This window comes from Phalacrocorax carbo, chromosome 21 (genome assembly GCF_963921805.1).
Source record: "Phalacrocorax carbo chromosome 21, bPhaCar2.1, whole genome shotgun sequence".
Lineage (NCBI taxonomy): Eukaryota > Metazoa > Chordata > Aves > Suliformes > Phalacrocoracidae > Phalacrocorax > Phalacrocorax carbo.
In genome coordinates this window covers 7,152,749-7,165,203 of record NC_087533.1, presented here as the reverse complement: position 1 = coordinate 7,165,203, position 12,455 = coordinate 7,152,749, and the positions used below count along the sequence as shown (strand labels likewise).

The following is a 12,455-nucleotide window of genomic DNA, read 5'->3' as shown; positions in this document are numbered from 1 at the left end:
AAAGATGCAAGGTGCCATTGTTGTGGCTATTGCTCAAGCTTATAGACAACACTTCAGCACCTGTTTTTTTGGTTTGGGTATTTTTGGGTTTTTTTTTTGTATTTTAAAATCTGTTTGCTGGAGCTACTTTCTGTTACCAGCTCTCAAGGGAGAGCACAACAGCATATGTTGCTTTTGCTACTCAGTCTTATAAACCACAAGGGCATATGAGAAAGAGAGCAAGAGATCTTGCAGGTAGACCTAGCACTGGAGCTTTTATTCCAGAGTTAATACATTGATTGATCTTCCCAGCAAACCCAGATGGAGACAACTCATGTCATAAGCCATCACTCACCTTGACATAGGAAGAATTTAGATTCTCCAACACTGATCTCTCCCTGGCTTGGAACAATGTCCACTTGAAGAGAGGCTGGCAAAGAAATAAACATGCAGAAGATGGTTACACAACATGAGTGGTCTTCAGCAAAAAAAAAAAAAAAAGCTTTGTCAGCCTTCCAATCCCCCTGGCGTCTTTACTTATCCAATGGAAGAGCATAGGGTGGAACATTCTTGGTTTTTAAAGTGTTGCTCTTTGTATTTATCTGAATGTACAGTACCATGGACCCTTGAGGACCCAGAAGTTGCTAACATTCAGAGTTGCTTCCAGTCCTTTATGAAACCACATGGAATGATATAGAAAGGGCTGATTTATGTTCAAATCTCTACCACACTACAATACTAGGGAGCACGCTTGGTGTGCACACCAGAATACCAAACAGCCTGCAAAGACTCCTCTGAATTCAAACTGGAACAGGCTCAAAGGCCTATCCTGGCAGCAAATACATATTATCTTTGCTCTGGAGACTTTTCACTCTATATGATACCATATTCAGACAAGCCCCATCAGAAATGGGAAGTCGGAGTCACTGGCATACTCTGGGTTCTTGATCTTCCTTGGCCTCCTACTCTGATATTCCAGTCAGAAACCTAGCCCAAACAGCCAGGAAACCAGAGATGTTTCTGGCATTCACAGCACACCTGGATTAGGAAGCAAACTTCTTCCAGTATATACTGACAAGGACTACCGACAATTTGTGATTTGTGCCTTCACAGTACTGGCTGAGACTTGCTTCCAAGTTCATCCAGGCACAATTCACCTAACTCCATCCTATTGCAGAGATGAAAATATTAGCAATACTTTGGTCTCTTCCACTGTCTTCTCATGGAATATCATCAGTGCTTTGGCTTTTATGTCAGCACTTTTTCGCTTGTTGTTTTCATGATTTTTTAAAATTAATTTAATTTTATTTTTAAATAAGAGACTGAAGGTGTTTTGGCAGCAGAAATGGAACAGATGTTCCATGGACTTGAGTGAAGCATCTATTACAAGCTTCTCTGGAACTGAGGGAGCATGGAGTCAGTGCAAGATATTGTACCTTCTGTACTTTCTACAACTGAATCCAGCATAGCCTCAAAAGGATTAATTACAAAATAATACAATCAGGTAATATTTTCAGAGGGAATATTTGAGTATATTGTTGCTGAAAAAATAAAAATTCTTCTCACACATTTTCAATTGCCCTTTGGACATCTTTATTTAACTTGCATATCTTGTCTGAGGGTACTCTCTCACCTTCCTTGTAGTTTTCAATGAGGTACATGTTGCCCTTCTAGCTCTTGCCTTCAGCCTGTTTTATTTCTGGGTAATCTAATTTCTCTCAACTATACTCCAAAACAGAACTGCATGTACAAAGAGCCAAATATAATAAAAGGCTAAAGGTTTATTAGATTCAGTGCGGCAAGGACTAAATAGCCTACTGCTATAGGCTCATTGCTTTTGTTGTTTTTTCCCACAAATCTTTCCAACATCTGAATTTTACATTTGGAATCATATTCTGGGGTGCTCTTCCTGCTAAGGTATCTGCTGTATGGAGAGTGAGTGCAAAGGTACTACAAAAATATTTTAGATGTCTGAAGTCTAGACCTCCAAGTTCTTCCAGACCAGATTTCTGCTTTGCAATACTAAAACATTTATCCTTCTGCATTACAATGGAACTAGACTTGAACATAGACAATATTACAAACTCAATTAATGTCTTTGGGCAGCAGCTGCAGCAATGTGCAGTGATGCAAATAATCCCAAATGACATTACGGTAGTTCCCAATATGAACATTCCAGAAGCTGGGGGCATCAGCAAAAGGCAGGCACTTTTTAATAATAGGACCTTATTACAGTGTTTTCAAATTATCAGTTAAGCTATCTTTTAGGATCTTGTCTTCAGCAAGTGAATAATAGCTCCTGTTTAGAAATTATATTTACAGAACCAAGAATCCTTAGTCTCACCCATATGATGGCAACGTATTAAAGAACCTTTACAGTTCCTGGATGAACAATTAAATGTTTGTTAAACATTTAAAGTTCAGAGGCCCTGATAATTGCTGCTGTAAAAGCCTTCTCACCCTCACTCAGAAAGTAAAAAAAAGCAAGGCCAACACTGACAACCGAAGTCCGAAGTTCAGTTTTTGAATCTATATTTAGATATCTAAATTAAAAGTTTGGCTTTCAGGAATAACCAACCTCTCCGAGCAGCTCCCTAAGAAGTAGTGCAGGCCTCCTACCTCAATACCTAAGCACAGATTAGGAGCCTACATTTGGAGTCCCACTACTAAAAAACCCTCATATTTTCCTCATTTATTTATGAAAATGAAACTGATTAGCATTTATTGGACAAAGAAGGAACATACTATTTTGGGAGTGTCACCAGAAACTGAAAGCAAAAAGTCAAAGATGCTGAATTTATTAAAACAAACCTGTTTTAGTACAGTAAGGGGAGAATCAACAATCACAGCAAAGCAAGTTAGACAGCCAAGACAAAAGCTAACCAAATTTCTGGCCTGTTTGTATATAGTCCAGTATGACTACTTACTTTCTGATTTGGATGACACTGATACTAAACAAGTGAGAGAGGAAAGGATACCTCCCCATCTTCATGTTCATTTACCGTCAGCCTTCCACAATGCATATCCACGCATGCCCAATGCCTTTCTCTTCCTGAAACATCACTGCTTTCTTCAGAGAATAAATTATGACCCATTAGGCAGAAGATGTAATTGGATCCTGGCTTTCCTCCAGCTATAGCTTAATGCTGCAGCAGCTCTGTGGCCTAACAAGTTCAGGTCAAGTATGAATTTCAAGAGGCCAAAATGAATAGGTTTTATTTCAAAACTGCAGCCATTAGCTTACAGAAAACAATAATCCTAATAGAACTATTCCTCTACCCCACATAGCCTGAGCACCTATCAGCAACTTTACTGCACATGCTTTGTCTGTCACCCTCTGTGTTTTCACACTGTAGTGCAAGAAAACTCTTCTCCCAGAGCAGCTAATTTTACCTCCACACGACAGAGGGATCACTTTTAGTTGTCAAGCAGACCTGGGTTTTTAAGGAACATGCACTGTTTCAGAAACAAAAATCTGTTTGTGCCAATAGCAACATTCCTTACAATACTGGGGAAACACACATATGGACTGTGGGGGTTAGGCATTAAGCATATAGGTATACACAGAATGAAGCAGCACTGCCTGCCATCATTAAGAAAGGACACAAGTAGTAGGGTTTTCTGGTAAGGTGTTGGAGCACACTTCTTCAGCCAACAGCCATTCTGACACAGCATTTCTCTTCATAAGTAAACTGGAAGCAATTAATCAGAGCCAGCAGAGCTCCACAAAGGACAATAATAGTGCAAGGTCCATGCCACTTTTCTCGTTTTACTCTCACCAGATTTTAGCAGGCTAGACTGATAAATGCTAGTATTCAATCTCAGAAGACTGGGATACAGAAGTAAACAGAAGTAACCCAGCCAAGATTCAAATGAAACCACAGCTTGAGAGAACTGCATGTTCTAGTTCTGGCTAACATTTACATGTATGGCTGTATGTCTTGCCTAGCCAAGAGGCTTTCAGAAGGAGGGGACATCAAAGTATCCCTTGATCTCTTGAGTAACAGCAAGGGGCTTATTACAGCCCCTCTTGGCCTGTCCAAGGCACTCTTCTGAGCCTTGCCCTTTTTATCAACTGGGAACACAACGAAGTTGTGACTGAATTCCGCCACAGCACTGCCTTGGAAAACCAGACCAGCCCAAAGAAAGACATTTAGACTAGTCATCAACTTACTTTCTACTCAGCCAAGCACCGTGAGCAGACAGCGGGGGGCTGGTAAAATGGCTTTGAGCTAATTAAGATCTAAAATAAATTCATACTTTTTTTTTTTTTTTTTTGCCACACTACACTATATAAACATACCAATGGACCTCTTCTGCACTTTTGAGAGTTGCTGCATGCTGGGACGGCAGTGGCATAGGCTGGGGTTATTAATGCCTTTCATTCCATTCTCAGGTGCTTTCTGTTACAGCTAAAAATGAGAAAAAAGGCTCTGTGTAAAGCATTGAACTTTTCATCACCCCAGAATTCAGCATCTGTGCTCTACCTTACATCCTTCTTATACATGTCTATGCCACAGTAGATGGTGGATGCAAAGAATAGGAGGAAGTCACACAACCAGATAACATCTTACAGTAAATACAGCCAAAAGTGCCAGACAAGAGATTGGAGCCCAGGCAACAACATCCAGCTCTCAAGATCTTCCCTATTTTTTCTAATGGCTCAAATCCTTCTGCGCATTTAAGTGATGGGCAGGTTTCCAAGAGAATGAAACCCAGAAACCACCCTCAGGACACAGGAAAGCAAAACTTTTGGAGTCTTAGAAACAAGGGAAGGAACAACATCTTTGGTTATGCCTCATTCAGTCAGTATCCCTCTTCCACCAGCTGCAAATTTACCATTAAATTACCTAATTACTGCCCTAAGTAACAGAATTTCTGGAAAGGTTATGCAGAGGGGCAGCAATTCCTTCACCAGTAGTCCCCCTGGATGTCAGCACAGTCCCTTCAACCATGACACGATCCCTCAAGCATCAGAGAAAAAAACCCTTCATATTATTACTAACACTGGAAATGCACTTTTCAAACCTAGCAATTGCCATGACACAGAAACTGTGACCTTATGGGTAGTAGGAACCAGAGAGCCAGTATTAACAAACCCACTCACACTACACTTCAGTTGCTTTAATCTAATACCGGGAACAAGATGCTGAAATGCTGAAGAACGCATAAGAGGATCAGGTAAGTCAGATGCACACTGTGTATCTTGTGACTTTTCTTGAAGGAGACTGTTGAAACATATAGCATTGTATCTGCATCACTGGTACCTTAAGGCCTAGTTAAGCTGTTTTACAAGAAAATACTAACCTCAGCTACCTCACTGATAGACACTTCCTGCTAACCAGACCTAATAAGCTGACTTGAGCATGTTACATCACACAAACCTCTACTGCAAGCAGAAAAGTGGTGTGATTGCTGCCCTTGTACTAAACACAGTACTTCATTATTGCCTTGTTCATCCACTAGCAACCCATATGCATCATTACATAGTCTTTCATAAAATTTAAAACATGTTACCTCTGTGCAGCATACAAAACAACAGGGATGCCCCTCAAGCACATCTTTTCAAGGGGCTCAGCAATATACAGTGTTCTGTTCACACTGTTTGAAGAAAACCAACAGAACTAGGTGATCAACTGCACATTAGGAAACAGGACTGATTTAGAAGGTGCATATAGGTAGCTCTGTAGCAGATAACATACTACAAGCTCTTATAGAATCATAGAATGCTTTGGGTTGGAAGGGACCTTTAGAGATCATCTAGTGCCACCCCCCCGCAGTGAGCAGGGACATCTTCAACTAGATCAGGTTGCTCAGAGCCCCGTCCAGACTGACCTTGAATGTTTCTAGAGATGGGGCCTCCACAACCTCTCTGGGCAACCCGTTCCAGTGCTTCACCACCCTCATTATGAAAAATTTCTCCCTTATATCCAGTCTAAATCTACCCTCCTTTAGTTTAAAACCATTACCCCATGACCTGTCACAACAGGCCTTGCTAAAAAGATTGTCCCCATCTTTCCTATAGTCCCCCTCTAAGTACTGGTCTCCCCACAGCCTTCTCTTCTCCAGGCTGAATAACCCCAACTCTCTCAGCCTGTCTTCATAAGAGAGGCACTCCAGCCTTCAGATCAATTTTTTGGCCCTGCTCTGGACCTGCCTCATCAGGTCTATGTCCTTTCTGTGTTGAGGGCTCCAGAGCTGGACACAGCACTCCAGGTGAGGTCTCACCAAAGCCAAGTTGAGGGGCAGAATCACCTCCCTTGACCTGCTGGCCACACTTATTTTGATACAGCTCAGGGTATGGTTGGCCTTCTCGGCTGTGTGCACACATTGTTGGCTCATGTTCAGCTTTCCATCCATCAGTACCCTTGAGTCTTTCTCTGCAAGGCTGCTCTCAATCCCTTCATCCCTCAGCCTGCCTTGACATCGGGAGTTGCCCTGACCCAGGTGCAGGACATTACTTCTGGCCTTGCTTAACCTCTTGAGGTTCTCACAGGCTCACCTCTCCAGCTTGTCCAGGTCTCTTTGGATGACATCCTGTCTTTCCGGTATGTCAACTGCACTGCTCAGCTTGGCGTCATCTGCAAACTTGCTGAGGGTACACTCGCTCCCACTGTCTATGTCACTGATGAAAGTGTTAAACAGCACTGGTCCCAGTACGGACCCCTGAGGGACACCACTTGTCACCAGTCTCCATCTGGACATCGAGCCATTCACCACTACCCTCTGGATGTGACCATCCAACCAATTCCTTATCCACTGAACAGCCCACCCATCAAATCCGTATCTCCCCAGTTTAGAGAGAAGGATGCTGTGGGGGACCGTGTCAAAGGCCTTACAGAAGTCCAGATAGATGACATCCATAGCTCTTCCCTTGTCCGCTGATGCAGTCACTCCACCACAGAAGGCCACTAGGTTGGTCAGGCAGGACTTGCCCTTGGTGAAGCTGTGCTGGCTGCTTCGGATCACCTCCCTGTACTCCATGTGCCTTAGCATGGCTTCTAGGAGGATCTGTTCTGTGATCTTCCCCGGCACGGAGGCGAGGCTGACAGGACGGGAGTTCCCTGAGTCCTCCTTTCTACCCTTTTTAAAGATTGGCACAATGTTTCCCTTCTCCGGTCCCCAGGGACTTCACCTGACAGCCACGACTTGTCAAATATCATGGAGAGTGGCTTGGCCACTACATCAGCCAATTACCTCAGGACTCTCGGATGCATCTCATCAGGTCCCATAGACTTGTGTATATCCAGGTTCCTCAGGTGGTCACGAACCTTATCTTCCCTTACAGTGGGAAGGGCTTTACCCCCCCAGTCCCCATCTTGTGGTCCATCAACTCAGGAGGGGTGAGGAGAGAGGTTAGCAGTGAAGACTGAGGCAAAAAAGTTGTTGAGCACCTCAGCCTTCTCTTTGTCTGTTGATACTAGTTGCCCTTCTTTGATCCCAGTGGTGCTTCGCTCACATGTCCATGGTTCTGGGTGACTATCATACTGCTGGGATAACCCATGTATTTTTATTTTAAGATGCTCTCCCTGCTTTCATCTCTCCTCTAGCATTCATTTACTTCCCTCAAACGATAAGCTGTACAAACAAAAAAAGCCCCCCCCAAATGCTTATTCTGAGAGAGAGAGAGAGAGAGAGACTGGGGGGGGGGGGGGGGGGGGGGGGGAGAGGGAGAGAGCGAGCAAGCGCACACATAAATCCACACCCTTTACACTTGATTTTACACTTGATTTATCTTACTCCAGAAAAAACTGCAGAAGACCAGTGTCATTCAACCAACTGTCACTGTCAGAAGCACTGATTAGGTCTTTTAAAATGTCAGTGTATTGTTCAATGCTGCTACTAAACAGTGAAAGGTGACAGTCGCTGGCAGGCAGTGCTATAGTATCAAGCTGCTTTGGGAAGTGGTGCAGAGTATCAGCAACAGTGCTAGGCTGGCCCTGGAATGGGAGACTAGAGTTACTATAGTATGGTCTACTTTAGAGGGTACCTATTGCTCTTGTCTGTTCTGCTCATTCAGGGTCCTGTATAGAACATGAATTGCAGAGCTTCCATGCAAGCAAGGAACACTCCCCTCTTCAGTTCTTTCAACCCAAAAGAGACATTCCACAAAGTTTATATTCTCTGCATACCTAAATTGAACGTATCTGAAAACACACAGGCACAACCTAAATTGAACGTATCTGAAAACACACAGGCACAGCTTTAAATATACATAATAGTATGAGAGTGCTCTGCACCAACACAAAGCTACACTTAGATCCTACTGCTAAGCTGACAGAAATGGGGGATCCTTAGCAGAAGCAACATCCAAAAAGGTATGTAATACTTTCATTACCCTATATTTCTTATAGCAACCCATCCATCCTATCAAGGGCACTCTTGCAAGACTATAGAATTATCTGTGCACTTGTCTCAACCTCTTTGTAATTTAGGACATCAAGCTCACAGTAAAATATCTGAATAGGCATCATCATTATTTTTCTCCAAGTTACTCTGTCCAGGCTTGGTACAACATTAGCGACTCCAAAAACTCCACCTTTATTCCAAGACGCAAGTCACATACTGAGGAGTTACCTAATTTGCAGTGACACCGCAGTGCTGAAGCACAACCGGGCTTCATTTTATAGAATCACAGAACCATTTAGGTTGGAAAAGACCTTTCATACACAAGTAGCTCTTACATGAAGGAATATCTGATTACCCACCTAGAAGAACCATGTTGCTGAGAAGATTCACTTATCTTTAGTTGAGATTGAAGGGGCTTCTCTTATGTGGCAACAGGCTTCATGATGTGAAGCATATGACTGAGGGTAAGGACACATAACTATACAGATCATAAAAGTAAAAGCAAATGAACTATTCAAGACAGACAACACCGAGCCAGAGAGGCCCGTTGGATAGCTTTATTCTGCGAGAATGCATGATCCTGCAGTTATGGCACTAGCCTAGGCTTTCAGGATTTATCTTGGACACCCTGCCCTTCCACAGACTCCCTGTGTGGCACTCCACAGGTCACTGTCAATCAGTGACTAGTCCCCAGCTATGGTAATACGGTAAACAGTAGAAGCATCTTCTCCATGTCACAAAGTCCTTCCTACACAGCTCAACCCCCTCATCCATTTAAGGGAGGCAGAAATTACCTGCCTGGGTCTGCCTAGTGATCATCTGCACTCCAGTCTGAGCGATTAGAAGCTGTGACAGTTGCCATGCATGGATTAGGTAACTCCATTGCCTTTATTCCGCCCCATCTTCACATGAGAATTCTCCCCTTGCTAAGGGCTAAAGTACAATGATCAAAATGTATCTGCAGTCTCAAGTGCTATTTTGCTCCGATTTCCGTTGGGACAGGAAACTCCTAGTGCTCATGTATGCAGAAGCATACCAATGGGAACCTGCTGGACTAGAGAACTGAGTACAAACACTCCGGTACAAATTCCTCCTGAGAAATTCTTAGTAGGAGTCAATCTGCCTGCACTCACCTCCATCTTCTCATCCTTTATTTGTCTTTAGGCAGCAAGCACAGCATTTATTTTGCATGTATACTCTGCCTAGCACAAAGAAATCCAAGACACACCACTGTTCTAAGAAATGGCCATAAGAACCTTGAAGTAATGTCTGACTGCCCTGCCTTTGCTCAACAATCACTCCCTGCAGAAAGACTTCTGATGCTTAATCACTAGGTGGCATGAGCAATCATCTCAGTTATTAAGGGCACAAAACATACCCTAAGAAATCTCAACAGTTCTGTCCTGCCATAGATGTTGAGAAGCAAAAATATACCCAGGTTTTTTGCAGTCTCCTGTCTTTTCACAGAAAACGCAGAATGGTAGGGGTTGGAAGGGACCTCTGGAGATCACCTCATCCAAACCCCCTGCCTGAGCAGGGGTACAGGACTGCATCCAGGCAGGTTTTGAATGTTTCCAGAGAAGGAGATTCCACAGCCTCTCTGGGCAGCCTGTGCCACTGCTCTGGCACCCTCATAGTGAAGAAGTGTTTCCTCATATGCAGGTGGAACTTCCTCTGTTCCAATTTCTGCCCATTGTCCCTGTCCTGTCATTGGGCACCAATGAAAAGAGTCTGGCCCCATCCTCTTGACGCCCACCCTTTAGCTATTTATAAGCACTGATGAGATCCCCCCTCAGTCTTCTCTTCTCCAGGCTGAACAAACCCAGGTGTCTCAGACTTTCCTCACAGGAGAGATGCTCCCGTCCCTGATCATCTTTGTAGCTCTCCACTGGACCCTCTCCAGTAGTTCCCAGTCTTTCGTGAGCTGGGTTTTCTTCTGGTGGAAGCTCTCTGTAGTAGCCAAGATAACAATTGGATAGGCTGTAGGTCTGCTCCAGTCTCGAACCTGCCTTGTTTTTTGTTCTCAGTGTGTTTGCACACAATGTTAAGGCTTTCTCCTACAAATTAGATTAACAAAGAAGTGGGAGGCAGACCCCTGGTGATGAAATTAAGCACAAAAGTGCCATCTGTGTTTGTCCAGTAGCCTTCAGTCAAGGAAAATGAAGATAACTTCTGGAAATCAGGTGTCATATCATGTTAAGTTTTCACCTCAAGCTCATCTGGGTTTTTTTTTTTTTGGTTGGTTTTTTTTTGTTTGTGTGTGGTGTTTTGTTTTTGGTTTTTTTTTTTTGTTTTTTTTTTTTTTTTTTACACCAGGGACAGCTCAACCCTAAATGTTTCAACCAGCCCTTATCAGCAGAACAACTGGCTGACATCATAACCTGGATAAACAGGTTCATCATAACAATGAACTATGGTTTAAATTGCACAAAAAATTGCTCCCTACCTGCTAAACTGTATTGCTTAGTATATGATCAAACTAAGAAACCCAGCAGTGCCATGGATTTTAATCACTACTTAATCGTTATTTTCACTTTGCAGTTCAGAGAAACGGAGACTATTTTTTCCACTCTTCGTTTAATAGACACTGTGAGCCCATTTGTATTCTGCTTCCAACTTCAAGCAATAAAGGCCTTTTTAGCATCACATAATAACTGCATTAAAAGGCCTCTTCATAATCACACAATAACACTTTTTATAGCTCTGCCCTCCCCCATATCTTTTATCTGGTTACAAAGTTCCCCAGCCCCCAAATAATGCTGAATAACTCCCCACTGATTTGAAAAAACACTGCTAATGCAACTTCCTGTTCATCTGTAGTTAAATATAATTAGTTTTGCATTTCAACAAAAGAAACGAGCTCAAATTAAGCCATGATTTTGGTAATAGGCAGGGAGGATATCTCCCTGCTGGGCTACTACTGAAGCTAACACAGCAGGCTTTACCTGGTAAGTAAATAACGTGCCACTTTAAGCAGAGGGAAGCGTGTTAATTGCTGGGTATTGTCTCTGTATCTGTCGAAATTCAAAAGGACTCGAGTGAAGCAGAGTGTGAATGAACTGCAGTGAGCTGCAGTCACCCTTCCACATGAGAAGCAGGAAGGCTAACACACACACCGCTCTTTAAGATGTTATCTGGGGCCATGCAAACCGAATGCCGTGTAACACTAAATACACTTAACTAGAAATTTGCATTAATGCAAATTTACTATGGGGTTATATCCATCATGGGTCCCTAGGATAAATGTGACTTCACCCCCTCCCCCCGTCCTTTCTTTCCCATAAAACCATTACTGCTTTTGCCTTCCACCACTTTGCCAGTGACCCTCAAGGTTCTGATCTGAACTTCAGAACTAAATAAGGACTTAAATCCTCTTGACTTCACAGCATTAATTGTTATCATGGTCAGCATGCGCTACATGACAAATCTACCCTTTCTCTGTAGCTGAAGGAAGTGGGCAGGAATCTACAGCAGGACACACTTGCATATGCAAAGTAGTCTGCCCCTCTCTCCACATTTCTGGAGAGGCTCTTGCCAAAACAATTTCATATCTTTGTACTTGCTTTTGGAAAAGATGCAACCCTCCAGCTTCAGGACAGCTCATCTCAAGCAAAGACAGCACCAACTGCAACCTGGAATTTGGCCAAGGCAGTATCAGAAGAATTTTTCACTTTGCTCTGATAGACAAACAAGCTCTATCTTCTAAACAAGACTCGGAGCTGAAAACCAAAGGTCTGCCTTCTCTGCTTTATCCAGCTGCCATCTTTGTTATACAAGAATTTGTCAATAGCCTTGGAAAATCCACACTGGAAATTACTCTTTGGTAGTTATCTGTAGAAACTAACCTTGGCAACAAATGCTGGTAGATTCTACATGATTTTTCTGTCTTTTCTTTATAAACTATAAATCAACACCTATTGACCACATAACTCAGCTTTAGGGTCATGAAAAATGTGGTAAGGAATCATCTCAGGTTCCCTACCCATGTTTACTCTTTAACATTCTCTCAACATAATAATATTGCAAACTGAAACACTTACTGACCCACATTTCATTTCTAATCTGATTTGAGATGTCTCTGCTTGTTAACACTTCAAGTCCCAGGTTAGTCCGGACACATCCCTCCA

General features: G+C 42.9%; 1 protein-coding gene across 1 annotated transcript in view; it reads right to left on the bottom strand.

Annotated features, from left to right (window-relative positions):
* Positions 1 to 12,455, bottom strand: part of NCAM1 (neural cell adhesion molecule 1) — a 156,486-nt gene that overhangs the window by 64,278 nt on the left and 79,753 nt on the right. Inside the window, 1 exon segment of the mRNA XM_064471030.1 lies at positions 335 to 409. Coding sequence (XP_064327100.1) covers positions 335 to 409 — 75 coding nt within the window.